Source organism: Oncorhynchus mykiss, chromosome 24 (genome assembly GCF_013265735.2).
Source record: "Oncorhynchus mykiss isolate Arlee chromosome 24, USDA_OmykA_1.1, whole genome shotgun sequence".
NCBI classification, from domain to species: domain Eukaryota; kingdom Metazoa; phylum Chordata; class Actinopteri; order Salmoniformes; family Salmonidae; genus Oncorhynchus; species Oncorhynchus mykiss.
Window position 1 is genome coordinate 20,376,547 of NC_048588.1, and position 19,728 is coordinate 20,396,274.

Consider the following 19,728-nt stretch of genomic DNA (forward strand, 5'->3'; position numbering starts at 1 on the left):
AGTAATCCACAATGACCTGGTGATGTAAAAGTCTAAAAATTACATTGTCTTCCACATTCCTACAGAAACTTTGTAACTGGAGATTCCTTCAAAACGATTGCCTACAGTTAACGTATAAGGGCACTGCAAGGTTGGGTGACCAGGGCCATCTGGGACTGCCTCATGGAGGAATTCAGGTGTGTGAAGGCTACCTGTGTCCTGCATAACTTCATGAGGATGGACACGAGAACCGGGAGGGGATCTGCAGCTTGCCGCCGTGTGCCAGAGGAGAAATATAACTGTAGCTCCTTCCACCTTCAAGGAATAGGCAAGAGGGCCAACCATGGAGAATAGTAAGACACTTCATTATTTCTAAAACTAGACTATATTGTTTGTCCTGGTGTGCCCGTTCATGATTTTCAGCATAAAGTACTATGCAGCCACTTAGTGTGGTGCAGATACCAGGTGAGGCCACACACACAGATTCCTGTTAGAACACTGTCTCTTTAAATACCTTATTTTCTCAATAACAGTATCTCTCCTTCACTTCATCCCGCTCTCCTCTTCTCCCTAAATCCTCTAGGTTATATCAGCTATGTCGGTGAACCCCTCCAGCATCTGAACTGGCTACATAGAGGGCACAGCATGATCAGAGGTGAGCGGTCACATGGTCAGGTCAACAGGAAGTATTATTAAAGAGATGCTTTACATTGAAATACAGAGAGAGATGCAGTAGTCAGAGTTAATGATCCAAGGTCAGTTTTGCATGTCAACTCCTGATGATTATGATGACTAACAATGTTAGAATAAAAATAAAAACAAGGCTTAAACATGCTCTTTCTCTCCATCTGTCTCATCTGCAGATATGTTTTGATGAGAGGATGCCAACCCCCAGTCCCATCATCGCCACCTCACCCACTCTTAAGATAACCTTTGGGCCGACTAGAGACACTATTATGTAATTGTGATGAACTGAGAGAATATTTGGGTAGCACTGATTCATTAATCATATGCTGCCTTCCCTGCTCCTATGTTCTTACCTCTTGCCACCTCTTTCTTCCTCTGTTTTTATAATGCACAACAGATGTGCATTGAAGTACAGATTGAACATGTATGTATAATATTTATAATGCATGTATTTATAACACTTGGATAATGAACTTCTTTCAATAAAGCGTTTCACATTCTCTACTGGTTGAAATTAAGTCTCATTTGATGAAATACTACACATATCCTGTGTTTATCAGATCAATGCAGATCAAGGGCATTAGATATTGAGATTAACCGGATTTAGAGTATTTGCATGATGCATAGGATTTGTAGTGTATGGTTTTTAAAATTCTATTTCTGTATATTAATTACAAATCGGCCTTTAACTAGTTAAATCCTGTTTGTAATACATACATGCAGACACGGCATCATTCAAAGACTGGAATTTGATACTCCTGGTACTGGATATGACTGAAAAATAACCTCAAAGACATTCATACCTGAACTGTACCTTTATTTGCCAAGTTAAAGTACATGATCAGTGAATATATTAAATGTACAGGCTACAATGTGGGGATCTCATGCATGGTAATAACTTGTCTACGACTTGCATCCTTGGAACAAAGTTATACTATATTCTACTCAATCCATAGGCTTCATTAATGTCATTCAGACTGTTTTGAATTTGATACAACTGGCTATGATAGCTAAGGTTCATAGCTAGGTTCTGAACTAATATGTATGCCAAACGTTTGGGTCCATACACCGATCGGCTAGAACGCTAACGTTAGCTATCAACATTTGTTGATCCCTGCCTACAGACAGAAACTAAAACAAGAGGCTCCCACGCTGAGGTCTGTCCAACGCTGGTCCGACCAAGCTGACTCCACACTCCAAGACTGCTTCCATCACGTGGACTGGGAGATGTTTCGTATTGCGTCAGATAACATTGACGAATACGCTGATTCGGTGTGCGAGTTCATTAGAACGTGCGTTGAAGATGTCGTTCCCATAGCAACGATTAAAACATTCCCTAACCAGAAACCGTGGATTGATGGCAGCATTCGTGTGAAACTGAAAGCGCGAACCACTGCTTTTAATCAGGGCAAGGTGTCTGGTAACATGACCGAATACAAACAGTGCAGCTATTCCCTCCGCAAGGCTATCAAACAAGCTAAGCGCCAGTACAGAGACAAAGTAGAATCTCAATTCAATGGCTCAGACACAAGAGGCATGTGGCAGGGTCTACAGTCAATCACGGACTACAGGAAGAAATCCAGCCCAGTCACGGACCAGGATGTCTTGCTCCCAGGCAGACTAAATGACTTTTTTGCCCGCTTTGAGGACAATACAGTGCCACTGACACGGCCTGCAACGAAAACATGCGGTCTCTCCTTCACTGCAGCCGAGGTGAGTAAGACATTTAAACGTGTTAACCCTCGCAAGGCTGCAGGCCCAGACGGCATCCCCAGCCGCGCCCTCAGAGCATGCGCAGACCAGCTGGCCGGTGTGTTTACGGACATATTCAATCAATCCCTATACCAGTCTGCTGTTCCCACATGCTTCAAGAGGGCCACCATTGTTCCTGTTCCCAAGAAAGCTAAGGTAACTGAGCTAAACGACTACCGCCCCGTAGCACTCACATCCGTCATCATGAAGTGCTTTGAGAGACTAGTCAAGGACCATATCACCTCCACCCTACCTGACACCCTAGACCCACTCCAATTTGCTTACCGCCCAAATAGGTCCACAGACGATGCAATCTCAACCACACTGCACACTGCCCTAACCCATCTGGACAAGAGGAATACCTATGTGAGAATGCTGTTCATCGACTACAGCTCGGCATTCAACACCATAGTACCCTCCAGGCTCGTCATCAAGCTCGAGACCCTGGGTCTCGACCCCGCCCTGTGCAACTGGGTACTGGACTTCCTTTTAAGTTCCTCGGCATACACATCACAGAGAAACTGAATTGGTCCACTCACACAGACAGCATCGTGAAGAAGGCGCAGCAGCGCCTCTTCAACCTCAGGAGGCTGAAGAAATTTGGCTTGTCACCAAAAGCACTCACAAACTTCTACAGATGCACAATCGAGAGCATCCTGGCGGGCTGTATCACCGCCTGGTATGGCAACTGCACCGCCCTCAACCGTAAGGCTCTCCAGAGGTCTGCACAACGCATCACCGGGGGCAAACTACCTGCCCTCCAGGACACCTACACCACCCGATGTCACAGGAAGGCCATAAAGATCATCAAGGACATCAACCAACCGAGCCACTGCCTGTTCACCCCGCTATCATCCAGAAGGCGAGGTCAGTACAGGTGCATCAAAGCTGGGACCGAGAGACTGAAAAACAGCTTCTATCTCAAGGCCATCAGACTGTTAAACAGCCACCACTAACACTGAGTGGCTGCTGCCAACACACTGACACTGACTCAACTCCAGCCACTTTAATAATGGGAATTGATGGGAAATGATGTAAATATATCACTAGCAACTTTAAACAATGCTACCTTATATAATGTTACTTACCCTACATTATTCATCTCATATGCATACGTATATACTGTACTCTATATCATCGACTGTATCCTTATGTAATACATGTATCACTAGCCACTTTAAACTATGCCACTTTGTTTACATACTCATCTCATTTGTACATACTGTACTCGATACCATCTACTGTATCTTGCCTATGCTGCTCTGTACCATCACTCATTCATATATCCTTATGTACATATTCTTTATCCCCTTACACTGTGTACAAGACAGTAGTTTTGGAATTGTTAGTTAGATTACTTGTTATTACTGCATTGTCGGAACTAGAAGCACAAGCATTTCGCTACACTCGCATTAACATCTGCTAACCATGTGTAAGTGACAAATAAAATTTGATTTGATTTGATTTGATTGTTATCCTCCACTGAACAATAAGCAAGAACCATCTGCATTGCATGGCAAATATCAGCAAGGCAAGCTTGCACAATTGTACACTCAATTTGCAGTAAATGCTTTAGCTAGCTAGATTATTTACATCCACTGTTCCACAAGACGACAGCCTGGTTTGCTGGTTGTTTCAGGAGTCCCTAAAACAAACAACCAGAATTACAATTACAACACCTTCGCACCGCCCAAAGGTCCCCGCACTCTCCGCTTCCCCTCCAATGAAATGAATGGGAAGCGGTGTTCCACCGCTCCGCAACCTGTGCTAGTGTATCATTCCGGTCATGCTCGTGACGTGCGCGAGAGGAGAGCGAACAGCATGCGCACACGTCGTGACATGTAGGTAGTCTTTTTAGATTGTCATTATGGAAACAGCTATTTCCAAACCCTTTTCCATAAAAGATTAAGCACTGGGGAACGACTTTCGCATTACTAGAGCGCATTACATAAATCTGCTTGGAGGTGGTTTAAACTGCATTCTAATGTTGACTGCTTAAAGGAAACGGTATCAAGCGAAGTGCTTTGTGCATGCTCAATTCTTGGGTCTGCCCGAGTGGAAATTTGAGATGTAAGTTAAGAAACCCTCACGTGGTTCTTTTTATGGGGAAAAGTCCTCAATGAAACTGACTTTAGGCTAAATGTGGAGAATTATACATTTGTCTCTGTTGGCCATCAAGTAGCCTATTCATGTATATGCCATTGTAGGCTAACATTTGATCAAATAAATATATTGAAATTACGATATCACTGGAGTTATTGCAAATAAATTTGTGCCGCTTTTGTAGCCTACCTGGAGCTAGCAAACGAATTTAATAAAAAGCCTATAACTTCCGTTTGTTGTTGTTGTAGCCTTGGGTTATTATGAACGCATTAGATTGACTTTAACAGTAGTCAGAATAGGCTGCAGGTAAACACTGGCAGTGGTTGACAAGCATATTCAGTTCATATACATATTATTCATAATTAATTCAGTGATTGAAATTATGACCCCATCCTCAGTAGCCTATTCCAGCAGGAAATTGAGGAAACAAGCATTTACTATTGCGAAATTGCCTCACTATTCATGTTGAATAAATCAGTCTGTTAATTTGAACTAAGCAAACTGCTAAATCGTTCAGTTTACATCTTGCCTACATCTTGTCTAGGCTACTGTAGCCGTATTGCTTAATCATACCAGTCAAGCGAGTTAAAGGTACATCCATTGATGGAAAATGATCTGGCGAGTTTAATCAGAGCAAATTATATTTTCTCTTGTCACATATTCAAATTCCTTTATTACGTCATGTCATAGCTTGCAATAATGATTATTTTGTAATGGTCGTCTCAAGTTACTATGATATTCGTTCTTAATTGTCTCGATAACGTTATGGAAAAAGGGTTTATTGTATAGATATGGCAACTCCTCTTGCTGTGAAAATAAATAAATAATTGGCTAGTTTTCAGACCTTTTGCGGAGGTTTTTGAGTGGTCATTGGGCTAGAATTTTTTGCTTGACCTGGCAACCCTGTTCCAAGTTCCCCACAGCTACCTGATGAAGCACAGGGCTTGGAAAAGGAAAGCACTTAGTGTCAATAGTGAAAAAGACTGACTTCTCTTTGAAGGCTCAGGAGATTAATAGGAAATCTAAAAGTAGGAAGTCATGTCACAGAGGATGAGAGAAGTTGAGTAAACCAGGCATGTTGAAATCTGTCTCACAGCTTCCAACCCACTGCATCCACACGGCTTCTGCTACAGCCCTGACAGTCGAGCCAGATGAACTGACTCTCTCCTCTGTTAGATCCGTGCCCTGGGACAAAGATCCTTTTCCAAACTTTGAGATGTATATACGGTATGTACTGTAAGTACTGTTGCTTGTTCGTTCATTTTGAACGTCAGGAAAACATATTGGCGTGGAGGGCAGGCTGGATTGCTCTTCCAGTAGCTCTGCATATAGATGCGATAGATAGCCTTTTACTGGGATGGCTGCGATAACTGACAAAGAAAACGGTGGGTTTTTGTTGAGCAGGAAATCGATAAGGCAAAGGGAAGAGGGTAGAGGAAAGAGGGAGACTGCAGTCTTGCAGTAAAAAGGCGAGGCTTTAAAAGTCAGGTCTATTTTAGCCTGGGTGATAAAGTGCTGAGTAGGGTAGGTGGTGGCGTGAAGGGTAGGGATCGACCTCAGGTTCAATCTGTCACCGAGTGAGAGGCGTGCTGTAAACAGAATTAACAATACTATGTACACATCAGGACCAGCCCTTCCAGGGCATTCACACACACTGTAATCTAACACTACTGCTGCCTACAGTGAATATTGCCCCCTGGGTTTATTAATATCACACATAGGCTTCGATCCATTGCACTGCTGCAATAGCTGTAGAGAGAGGAGAGGAGAGTAGAGCTAAAGAAAGCCATGCAGCTAAACGTTCAGTTCTTTAAAGACCATAATCCCTCTGCAGGCTTTTCCCTGGCTCTGATTGGAGGAGAGCTTGGGAATTGGGTTTGGGTGAGATGTAAGACCAGCCTGTCCCCAAAAATCTTTAACTAAAAATGCACAAACTAAATATCATAGTGTCTGCATTATTGATTGTGTCTTTGCGTTAGTTGGTGCAAAAATAGCTGATTTTAAATGTTAGATTTGCATATCACCTTGGGCAATTGGCTAACACACTAGAGGAGGAGCACTCCATTTCTGTCTAGCACTGATTAAGACACTTGCCGAAGGGTAATATTCAGTCGAACAGTAAAAGTCTGTATTTTCCTCCCTGCAAGAGAGAGGTGTGCCACTCCCAATCCACTTCAACATAAATACAACACATATGATGTGAACCATAACCCCATTATTTAACATAATCTAAGATAGAATCCCTTGTAAAAGATAAGGTCATAGTGGAATTACAAAATACACTTCAGTCTTCAGGTATGCCCATTTAATGCTCACAGACATAGAGGCAGAGAGGCATGAGAAGCTAGCTTACCCCCACATACGAGCTCTGCTACTGTAAAAGGCAATCCGAAACCTCTTATCTCCAGCATGAATACATTTAGATCCAGAAATATAGGATTCATATAGTACATTAAGACACAGAAATATAGGCAGAATACAGTACATTAACACCCAGAAATATAGCAGTACATTGACTGCCTTGCAGGACTAGCCAGTCTAACCGGGCAATGACAGTACATTTAATCTCTGTTCCACCCAGATGAATTATTTATTTGGTGAGAAATGGGAAATGGGGATTCATGAGAATAGCCAGCCAGGCAGATCTTATACAGTGTGCATGTGTGTGTGTGTTTGTGTGTGTTTGTGCATGCGTGTGTTAGGCAGCAGGCCACTCTGGCCTAGTGGGCCATGGTAATCTTCAGACACTCCAGACACTCAGCTCCATGTAGACACAGAGAGGATATAGTCCCATAAAACACTCAGGGGAGGTTCTCATGAACCATGGCACAGTCTCAACCATTATCACACTATCACAGCTCTACTGTAACATGGCATCTGTCCCCACAATACACTTTAATCTGAGCTGCAATGTGCGTCAGCGCGTTAGTGCTGCCTCTGTTCTGTTCTTTTCTGTAATTTCATAGCATTGGAACCAGGCTACATGGCAAATGCTCACTAGATCCTTGGCTCTTACCGGTGTACTCTTGGTCAACATGGGGGGGTGAAAGGCTCTTACCGGTGTACTCTGGGTTGACATGAGGAGAGTGGTCGGCTTGACTCTTACCGGTGTACTCTGGGTCGACATGAGGAGGGTGGAAGCGGAAGCTGATGAAGAAGGGGATGGGCACTCCGAACTTGAACCACTCCACCACGTAGGGGGGCTGCTGGCCGTCCAGGGGAGGGGACACGTCACATCCCAGGATCACGCTCTCTCCAGCGCGCGCCGTCACAAACTGGGGCTCCTCTCTCACTCCGTGGGCAACTAGGGGGAAAAATAGGAGAGGTTATTTTAACCAAAGAGCAGAGGGTCCCTTAAAGAAGGAGGGAGGTAATGGTACAGTATATGTGCTGTACTGTTCTCGACTACTACAGCTGTGCTGACCAAGCAGAGAAGATATTGCTGCTTAGTTTCCCAGTGCCTATAAAACACAAATTCCATTACAGCTACAGTGATTGAAAAAACAGGCCATGTAGCTCGTCAAAACTAAGATTGAACACCCCTGCCTACAGTGTTGGCCCCACTTATAGACCCTGGTAGGTACTTATATGGATCTAGTACAGGACAGTCTGGCTCTGTACAGTTCCCTTGTCGTCATCTCTCCTGGTGAGAGAGAATTCTGTCTGAGGCGTAGGTCGCCTACAGTACTGTAAATAAGTTACCAGCCCAGGCAGCTCTATTGATCAGAGCTGGCTGCTGCTCATATGGGTTTTACTATGAGCGGTACCAGGGCTGGGCTGGCGTTTAGCCATGGATGTCCAGGCACACTGCCGAGGGTTGACCTATCGGACGGCTGAAAGGTCGGCCTACCTGCCTCAGCAGAACGCTCACTCTGGGAATGGATTTTGTCCAGCTGCCTCCCCCGCTCTGCTCTCATTGAGCCAGCCTGGATCTCTGGATCTCCTCCATTAGACTGAGCATTGCCGCCCTTCCACCCTCCCTCACCCCACATCCCCTCGCCCCGGGGGGGAACATCGCTTCAGGGATCAAGAGACATGCTGACGATTCACTCTCCAGAAACACAGGCTGAATAACTTAGCGCTTTCATTAAGACTATTACTTGCATTATGGCTACTAATGTTTTCAGGAAGTACAGCATCCAAGTACAGTAGTGGTAAAGAAAGGCTCCGCCTCAGGATGGGGAAAAGGTAGCAGTACGATTCTCTAGGTAGGTTGCCTTGTGTTGAGTGTGTAAACCAATGTCAGTGTTGTGTAAAATAGGAAGTGCTACGGTTGCCATTGTTCCTTTCCAATTAAACAGTCATGAAGCCTCTTTACCTCTATTACAGGCTCCACCCCTGAAGGTCCTATGCATCAGTCAGTGATTGTGTTTACAATTTTAATCTGCTCTATCCGGTAGAAGAGTTAATCCACTTTATTTGATTTAGCCAGCACAGCTTTTGGACTGAAACAGAGCAGATTTAATCAAATTACACTTTTTGTTAAAGTGGAGCTGTGGTCTGCCAGTCACGGGCCTTACTCCTAGAATCTGCTCTGCCATTGTGCCTCTCTGGTAAGCGGTGCAAGGCAGCATAAAAAAACATGGTTTAGAGTTAATGACTGACCCACTGGAACACATGTGCAATACGCCGAGTCACTGGACCCTGCACATGACCACAATTCAGCCTGTAGCTAAGACCTAAAGTCGTAGCTAAACAAACCAGCAACACAGCCTACACAAGCATTGTAAATATACTGAGGCTAAGAAGCCTATAAGTTAGACTCGAAGAGACCATTTACAGGGAAGGGAACGAGTAAAGAGCACCTATAATTGCAATCTAAAGCTAAATATGCATAGACTTATGATGCTTAATTAAAGTAAAGATTAGGCACTTTCAGTGAATATTTTAACTGTGCAAAGCAGCAACGGACACACACTGATAGATGCAGGAAATGGAAGGAGAACATCAGTAGCATCTGATGCGTCAGTGACAGAGAGGACTCAGTGAGAGGGGACTGGGTGGTGATGTCTAGAGGGCGTTAGACATGGTAGACGGGACGAAGTGGTGATGGCTGGAGGATGGTAGACATGGTGGAGGGAACTGAGTGATGATGGCTGCAGGGTGGTAGACATGGTGGAGGGGACTGAGTGGTGATGGCTGGAGGATGGTAGACATGGTGGAGGGAACTGAGTGGTGATGGCTGGAGGATGGTAGACATGGTGGAGGGAACTGAGTGGTGATGGCTGCAGGGTGGTAGACATGGTGGAGGGAACTGAGTGGTGATGGCTGCAGGGTGGTAGACATGGTGGAGGGAACTGAGTGGTGATGGCTGCAGGGTGGTAGACATGGTGGAGGGGACTGAGTGGTGATGGCTGGAGGATGGTAGACATGGTGGATGGAACTGAGTGGTGATGGCTGCAGGGTGGTAGACATGGTGGAGGGAACTGAGTGGTGATGGCTGCAGGGTGGTAGACATGGTGGAGGGAACTGAGTGGTGATGGCTGCAGGGTGGTAGACATGGTGGAGGGGACTGAGTGGTGATGGCTGCAGGGTGGTAGACATGGTGGAGGGAACTGAGTGGTGATGGCGGCAGGGTGGTAGACATGGTGGAGGGAACTGAGTGGTGATGGCTGCAGGGTGGTAGACATGGTGGAGGGAACTGAGTGGTGATGGCTGCAGGGTGGTAGACATGGTGGAGGGAACTGAGTGGTGATGGCTGCAGGGTGGTAGACATGGTGGAGGGAACTGAGTGGTGATGGCGGCAGGGTGGTAGACATGGTGGAGGGAACTGAGTGGTGATGGCTGCAGGGTGGTAGACATGGTGGAGGGAACTGAGTGGTGATGGCTGCAGGGTGGTAGACATGGTGGAGGGAACTGAGTGGTGATGGCTGCAGGGTGGTAGACATGGTGGAGGGAACTGAGTGGTGATGGCCTTAACACCCTTATTTATTACACCTTCATAACATATTAGTTGTGCAGTATACTTTACGCACCCCATATTTCAATCTTAGACTACTCCCATCTCTTCTCAGTTTACACAGCACCCTTTTACCGTGTGTTGGAGCTGCCTAATGACTGGATATATTTTCAGGAAACTAATCTATTCAGTTGTAATGGACAACAAAGTATTTTTCTGACTTATCAGACTTATCAGAGAATTTGATACTTCAAAAGGCTCAGTTTCCTGAAATCGTGCCCTCTTCTATCAATTTAACATATTTTTATTGACTCAACATGTGTCTTCCAGAGTTTTTTTAAGGAAATCATCAACTGTAACCCATGAGCAAAAAGCAATATATTATGTTAGCTACTTTACAAACACTGGTTAAGCTACATGAGCCACCCCTTTCATTTCACACTAGAATTTTTTGTTGTTGAACACTTCACATGTGATCACATGTTTTCACGTGTTGTTTCATGTTATCACGTTACTTTACATGTTGTCACATTTCATCACATTAACTTCACATGTGATCACATGAAAACATGAAATTCACGTGGTCTATCCCTAAGAGACCAAGCAGGCCAAGTACTATCCACACAAGTTGAGGAATATAAAATATTATCCACATTGTTTGGCTTGAGAACTAAATGCTGTCACATTATAAAGCCTACACTCTGGGCTTGGGGCACAGCGGTGCTGAAACCCATTGTTTCCCTGCAGACAGTTCAGGTTTCAGGAGTTCACGGTTTCTATCTAACATTATTTTTGGATCCCAGAGGAATTACCATAAAGACCCAGGATAATATACTGCCTGGCTAATAACTCCCCAATCGCTTTATGAGATCATCACAAGGGGACGATCAGCACAGGCCCAGTCACTGCTACCGCCATTTTCATTTCCTTAATGGAGACACAGTGACCCGGCAGTGTTTATGGGAACTTTTTCAAGGGAACATATTTATGCTCTCAACAAGACATAAATGCCAGCTGTGCAAATCATGTTACAGGCCCTCTCTGTTCTAACCTCCGCTATATCTTCACAGGCTGAGCTTTTCTCAAAGACCAGGTGTCATCACTGAGGCACCAATACATCTAACAGAAAGATGACAAGTCAATATATTATAGCCTGCCCTATATTAGTTTAGTACTGTAACTAAGATAACAACCTTCTTAGACATCTTTTTTATTTTATTTTTTATTTCACCTTTATTTAACCAGGTAGGCCAATTGAGAACAAGTCCTCATTTACAACTGCAACCTGGCCAAGATAAAGCAAAGCAGTGAGACACAAACAACAACACAGAGTTACACATAAACAAATGTACAGTCTTTAACACAATAGAAAAATCTATGTACAGTGTGTGCAAATGTAGAAGATTAGGGAGGTAAGTCAATAAATAGACCATAGGGGCGAAATGATTACAATTTAGCATTAACACTGGAGTGATAGATGTGCAGATGATGATGTGCAAGTAAAGATACTGGGGTGCAAAAGAGCAACAAGATAAATAACAATATGGGGATGCGGTAGTTGGGTGTGCTATTTACAGATTGGCTGTGTATAGGTACAGTGATCGGTAAACTGCTCTGACAGCTGATGCTTAAAGTTAGAGAGGGAGATATGAGTCTCCAGCTTCAGTGATTTTTGCAATTCGTTCCAGTCATTGGCAGCAGAGAACTGGAAGGAAAGGTGGCCAAATGAGGTGATGGCTTTGGGGATGACCAGTGAAATACACCTGCTGAGTGTGTGCTACTGGTGGGTGTTGCTATGGTGACCAGTGAGCTGAAATAAGGAGGGCTTTACCTAGGAAAGACTTATATTCAGCGGGCTTTACCTAGCAAAGACTTATAGATGACCTGGAGCCAGTGGGTTTGGCCACGAATATGTAGCGAGGGCCAGTCAACAAGAGCATACAGGTCGCAGTGGTGGGTAGTATATGGGGCTTTGGTGACAGAATGGATGGCACTGTGATAAGACTACATCCAGTTTGCTCAGTAGAGTGTTGAAGGCTATTTTGTAAATTACATCGCCGAAGTCAAGGATCGGTAGGATAGTCAGTTTTACGAGGATATGTTTGGCAGCATGAGTGAAGGAGGCTTTGTTGCGAAATAGGAAGCCGATTCTAGATTTAGTTTTGGATTGCAGATGCTTAATGTGAGTCTGGACGGAGAGTTTACAGTCTAACCAAACACCTAGGTATTTGTAGTTGTCCACATATTCTAAGTCCGAACCATCCAGAGTAGTGATGCTAGTCGGGCAGGTGGTTGCGAGCAGCAATCGGTTGAAGGGAATGCGGTTAGTTTTACTAGCATTGAAAAGTAGTTGGAGGCCACGGAAAGAGTGTTGTATGGCATTGAAGCTCATTTGGAGGTTTGTTAACACAGTGTCCAAAGAAGGGCCAGGTGTATACAGAATGGTGTCGTCTGCCTAGAGGTGGATCAGAGAATCATCAGCAGCAAGAGCGACATCATTGATATATACAGAGAAAAGAGTCGGCCCGAGAATTGAGGGGGCTACAACTGACTTCTTCCGTCGCGACGTCCCTCCAAGGCGCTTCTGCTAGCTTGCTAGCCCCGGCCCACTAGCTGCCTGAATCACCGTGTCTCCGGCCAGCCTGAGCCACTCACTGGACCCCTATGATCACTTGGCTACCCTAATGTCAATATGCCTTGTCCATTGAGGTTTTGGTTAGTAATTATTGCATAATTTCACTGTAGAGCCTCTAGCCCTGCTCAACACGCCTTAGTTAACCCTTTAGTTCCACCTCCCACACATGCGGTGAGCTCACCTGGTTTAAATTATGTTTCTTGAGACAATATCTCTCTCATCGTCACTCAATGCATAGGTTTACCTCAACTGTATTCACATCCTACCATACCTTTGTCTGTACATTATGCCTTGAATCTATTCTTCCACGCACAGAAACCTGCTCCTTTTACTCTCTGTTCCGAACGTACTAGACGACCAGTTCTTATAGCCTTTAGCCGTAACCTTATCCTACTCATCCTCTGTTCCTCTGGTGATGTAGAGGTTAATCCAGGCCCTGCAGTGCCTAGCTCCACTCCCACTCCCCAGGCACTCTCATTTGTTGACTTCTGTAACCGTAAAAGTCTTGGTTACATGAATGTTAACATTAGAAGCCTCCTCCCTAAGTTAGTTTTATTCTCTGCCTTAGCACACTCTGCCAACCCGGATGTCCTATCCGTGTCTGAATCCTGGCTTAGGAAGACCACCAAAAATCCTGAAATTTCCATCCCTAACTGTAACATTTTCCGACAAGATAGAACTACCAAAGGGGGCGGAGTTGCAATCTACTGCAGAGATAGATGTCTTACTATGCAGGTCTGTGCCCAAACAATTTGAGCTTCTACTTTAAAAAATCCACCTTTCCAGAAACAAGTCTCTCACCATCGCCACTTGCTACCTTCTGCCCCCATCTGTGCCCTGGACACCATATGTGAATTGATTGCCCCCCATCTATCTTCAGAGCTTGTGCTGTTAGGTGACCTAAACTGGGACATGCTTAACACCCCGGCCATCCTATCGATGACGGTGAGGAAAGCACTTTTAAAGAGCAACCTGGCATCCTCTACTGACGGGATGAGATCAATATCCTTCCAGGATACCCGGGCCAGGTCGATTAGAAAGGCCTGCTCACTGAAGTGTTTTAGGGAGAGTTTGACAGTGATGAGGGGTGGTCGTTTGACCGCGGACCCATTACGGACACAGGTAATGAGGCAGTGATCACTGAGATCCTGGTTGAAGACAGAAGAGGTGTATTTAGAGGGCAAGTTGGGCAGGATGATATCTAAGAGTGTGCCTATGGTTACGGATTTAGGGTTGTACCTGGTAGGTTTCTTAATAATTTGTGTGAGATTAAGGGCATCTAGTTTAGATTGTAGGATGGCTGGGGTGTTAAGAATATCCTAGTTTAGGTCACCTAACAGTACGAACTCTGAAGATAGATGGGGGGCAATCAATTCACATATGGTGTCCAGGTCACAGCTGGGGGCTGAGGGGGGGCTGTAACAAGCGGCAACAGTGAGAGACTTGTTTCTGGAAAAGTAGATTTTTAAAAGTAGAAGCTTGAATTGTTTGGGCACAGACCTGGATAGTATGACAGAACTACGTAGGCTATCTCTACAGTAGTTTGCCACTCCGCCCCTTTGGCAGTTCTATCTTGTCGGAAAATGTTGTAGTTGGGGATGGAAATTTCAGAATTTTTGGTGGCCTTCCTAAGCCAGGATTCAGACACGGATAGGACATCAGGGTTGGTGGAGTGTGCTAAAGCAGTGAATAAAACAAACTTATGGAGGAGGCTTCTGATGTTAACATGCATGAAACCAAGGCTTTTACGGTTACAGAAGTCAACAGATGAGAGCGCCTGGGGAATAGGAGTGGTGCTGGGGGCTGCAGGGCCTGGGTTAACCTCTACATCACCAGAGGAACAGAGGAGGAGGAGGAGTAGGATAAGGGTACGGCTACAGGCTATAAGAACTGGTTATCTAGTGCATTCGGAACAGGAGCATATTTCTGGGCGTGGAAGAATAGATTCAAGGCATAATGTACAGACAAGGGAATGGTAGGATGTGAGTACAGTGGAGGTAAATATGTGCATTGAGTGATGATGAGAGAGGTTTTGTCTCTAGAGGCACCATTTAAGCCAGGTGAGGTCACCGCATGTGTGGGGGCTGGCTCTACAGTGAAATAAGACAATAATAAATGACCAAAACAGCAATAGACAAGGCATATTGACATTAGGGAGAGGCATGTGTAGCCGATTGATCATAGGGTCTAATGAGCAGCAGTAGGTGAGTCAGGGAGCCGTTCGGTAGTCGCTACTATGCTAGGCGAGCTGGAGACACACCGATTCAGACAGCTAGCGGGCCGGGGTTAGCAGATGGGCCTTCGGCGACGTCGCAATGGAAAAATCTGTTGAAACCATCTCGGACAATTACGTCGGCAGACCAGTCGTGATGGATCGGCAGGGCTCCGTGTTGGCAATAAAGGGTCCAGGCCAATGGGCAAAAGAGTTATTGAAGCCCAAGAATTAGCTGGTAGACCTCTTCAGCTAGCCCAAAGATGGGCCTAGCTCGAGGCTAGCTCAAGGCTAACTGGTGCTTGCTTCAGGACAAAGGAATTGGCCAATAGTAGCCACTCGAATGCAGCTAGCTAGCTGTGATGATCCAGTATAATGGACCAGGGTTTGTGGCAGGAATCCGGTGATGAGGTAGAGAAAAAGCAGTCCGATATGCTCTGGGTTGTTATCGCGCTGTGCAGACTGGCAGGTATTGACCGAGCTGAAGCTGGTTGATGTCCGAGTTAACGGTGAAGACCGCTAGCAGTGGCTAACTGACTACTAGCTAGTAGCTAGTTAGCTGGCTAGCTTCTGATGGGGGTGATGGAAAGTGAGATTAAAATATACACTAAATATATACGGGGGAAAAACAAGGAAAACTAATATGTACACAGGACAAGACGGGACAAGACAAATACACGTCCGACTGCTACGCCATCTTGGAAAACATATAATTCAGCAACTACCTACAAGTATCCTAACTCCTAACTACAAGTAACAGTAGTGCTGATCCTGCTCATAATGAATTCCTGAAGGGACGACTTTATCCAGTACACTATGCTGCTGTCTGCATTTGCAGGTAAATTAGCTAAATCAGAGGCAGTCCATGTCCCAGAGCACAATGCAGGAGAATAATTCCAGATTATTTGGCATCAGTTAAATAGGCATGTTCACTACCAACACTAAAGCCAGTTACTCACTGCAAGCAGCCTACTTCTTTTGCAGCTCACTTAATCAATCAAATTAATCTGTTCCGAGTCAATCAGCATCTGTCCAGAGCAGAACATGAATGTTCACAGTAGAACATCGGGGACAGTTAGGAGTTAAATCCGCTGGAGATTTCAACCAGCCTATTCGAGCCGCAGCAACGATAATGGCACTTGCATGAAAAGTACCCTTTACTGTACTTGCAATAATGATCACAGATTTGCGTGTGTGGACTCTCCAGGAACTTTGGGCTGTAATTATGCAGCTAGAACAATAGCTGTGAAATATTTTGACATTATCGAAGTCCAATGTAATAAGAGATCATATAAAATCTGAATAAATATACATAATAAATGTACTACATTTGGAGACTTGGGGTTTTCATGTCACCCCAGGATGCCTAAATCATCTTCCTGACACTGACTCAATCTGTGACAAATCTACCATCAAAACATTACAAGGGAGTGGATGGGGAACAGAAGTGCTTTGGATCCTGGCAGTGCTACAGCACTACAACCCACTATCACAAATTATCCTGAAATAGACACCAATTACTTGGGAAATTCATGACACACAAAAAGTAAAACATTTTGTGTCCACCACATTATACAGTATACAGTGCATTTTAATCACAGATAAAGGCAGTAGGTTACTTAAGACAGAAACGATAGGAGGGAGGTTTGTTTGGGGAGGATGGGTGGGCGCATAATGTGAATGTCTAGCAACCCAAACGGTGCGTGTTCAAATCACATGATGGACAACATTTTATCCACTTTGTAACTACTTACAATTTGTTTTACTACTTAGATAGCATGTTAGCTAACCCTTTAACTACTTAGCTAGCATGTTACCTAACACTAACCTTAACCACTAATCCTAACCTTAACCCCTAGCCTAGCTAACGTTAGCCACCTAGCTAAAGTTAGCCACATTAAATTGGAATTAGTTATTAAGAAAATTGTGTGCTGGACACAATTTTTAAAAACTTTTTCATGTGCCTGTCACAAATTTCTAATTCACGATAATCTGTAATATGAAATCAGGTATTGAGCAAAGGTGAATATGACACTACAAGCACTTCAGTACCAGCACACACATGGTTATGGTGTATGTGATGCAAGGATATGAGCACAGATTAAACTGGACAGAACACACAATGTCCTGGATGTAATGGAATATAGACTAGAGTAGAGAATGAATCTCAAGGACGTGCAGCGACTGGGCTGGATGGGCCACTGACAGGGTGGTAATTGAATGCCAGCCTGCATGTGCTGAAGGTCACATCAGAGAACAGTGTGTGTGTGTGTGTGTGTGTGTGTGTGTGTGTGTGTGGAGGTGTGTGTGGCAATGAGGTGCAATGCAATGAGTGTAGTCAGGACACATGGATAGGAGTGTCTAGGCTGCACACAGAGAAACAGCATGGATAGCTAACATGGACACTTACATACAGGGACACATACATTAATGACAGATGACCACCTCCTACACAGGCAGTGTGAGACAATGATATGAGTGAACCAACGTCATAGACTGACCAGAAGCTGTGTGACTCACTCTCAGTTACACCCACTGGCGCCACATGGAGTCTGTCAAACCCAAGCTCAGCGTAGTACTACCAGACAGTCAGCCTCAGTAAAAATACTGGTGTTGAATATAAGTCATCCCAGAACACACTGACAACCTAACATCAAAGTGTGACATACAAGTACAAAAGCCATTCCTATCCTCGTTGAGCTACTTATCAAACAAACATTGTAATAGCTGCCCTATAAATAGCTTTCCTAAAGAAATCTGGATTTGTGGCACTAATACAAAAACATAAACCAAATGAAAAGACAAACACAGACTGCAATCGAGAGGAATACATTACAGTGATAGTGATGCAGGGTGAGGCAGAAGGCAGGAAAGACAGACGGTGACAGAGCAAATGGGAGAGGAGAGACTTAATCATGACCTTTATAAATGGTAACATTATGTATTTGATCATGCAGGATCCTGGGCACCACAGAGTGGTATTGTAGTTGAATAAAGGAGAAGTCTAACATCACTGGAAAATGAATGAACCTTTAACCACTCTTCACAGAGAGGGAGACCTGAACAAAGATTAACAATAAGCAAACTGACAAAATAAAGGAAACACCTACATAAAGTGTTTTAATAGGGTGTTGGGCACCACGAACCAGAAAAGCTTCAACAATGAGCTGACACCTTGGCATAGATTCTACAAGTGTCTGGAACTCTATTGGAGGGATGCGACGCCATTCTTCCACAAGAAATTCCATTATTTCGTGTTTTGATGACGGTGTTGGAAAACACTCTGTCAGGCACCACTCCAGAATCTCCCATAAGTGTTTAATTGGGTTGAGATCTGGTGACTGAGATGGCCATGGCATATGGTTCACATTGTTTTCATGCACATCAAACCATTCAGTTACCACTCGTGCCCCGTGGATGTCATCCTATGGGGGCATAGCTATGGTTGCCAAAATAATGGTCTGCCCACCATTTTTATACATGACCCTAATAATGATGGGATGTTAATTGCTTAATTATCTCAGGAACCACACCTGTGTGGAAGCACCCACTTTCAATATACTTTGTATCCCTCATTTACTCAAGTGTTTCCATTATTTTGGCAGTTACCTGTATGTCAAGTAGGTTACTTAACAACCTCTCCAAAATCTCTAACTGAGTACTGATAACATCTATACGTAAAAGTGATGACAACAGAGGGAAAAAATGCTCTTTCTTATTATCAGGAATAAGGCTGCAAAATTCCAGGAACATTCAATAGGTTCCCTGGTTTTACCGAAATCCCGGTTGTAGGATTCCCCGGAATCAGGAGGGAATAAGTAGGAATTCCAGAATTCTTCAACCTGGATTTCTGGAAAACAAGGGAATTTCTAGAAAATTCTGGGAATTTTGCAACCCTAAGCTGGAATCAGCCCTAAACTGGAATCAGCCATAAACTGGAATCAGCCCTAAACTGGAATCAGCCCTAAACTGGAATCAGCCCTAAACTGGAATCAGCCCTAAACTGGAATCAGCCATAAACTGGAATCAGCCATAAACTGGAATCAGCCCTAAACTGGAATCAACCCTAAGCTGGAATCAGCCCTAAACTGTAATCAGCCCTAAACTGGAATCAGCCCTAAGCTGGAATCAGCCCTAAGCTGGAATCAGCCCTAAACTGGAATCAGCCATAAACTGGAATCAGCCCTAAACTGGAATCAGCCCTAAACTGGAATCAGCCCTAAACTGTAATCAGCCCTAAACTGGAATCAGCCCTAAACTGGAATCAGCCCGAAACTGGAATCAGCCCTAAGCTGTAATCAGCCCTAAACTGGAATCAGCCCTAAACTGGAATCAGCCCGAAACTGGAATCAGCCCTAAGCTGGAATCAGCCCTAAGCTGGAATCAGCCCTAAACTGGAATCAGCCCTAAATTGGAATCAGCCCTAAACTGGAATCAGCCATAAACTGGAATCAGCCCTAA

The 19,728-nt window shown here is 44.5% G+C and overlaps 1 protein-coding gene across 5 annotated transcripts in view; it reads right to left on the minus strand.

Moving 5' to 3' along the window:
- The window catches only part of LOC110503964 (protein turtle homolog B), a 75,175-nt gene that overhangs the window by 46,554 nt on the left and 8,893 nt on the right, over positions 1-19,728 (minus strand). For all 5 annotated transcript variants that reach the window (XR_005039327.1, XM_021582652.2, XM_021582650.2 and 2 more), the window contains exon 2: positions 7,628-7,825. Coding sequence is in view for 4 of the 5 variants with exons in the window: in XM_021582652.2 (XP_021438327.2) it covers positions 7,628-7,825 (198 nt within the window). In the remaining variant the exon portion in view is untranslated. The remainder of the gene's footprint in view (positions 1-7,627; positions 7,826-19,728) is intronic.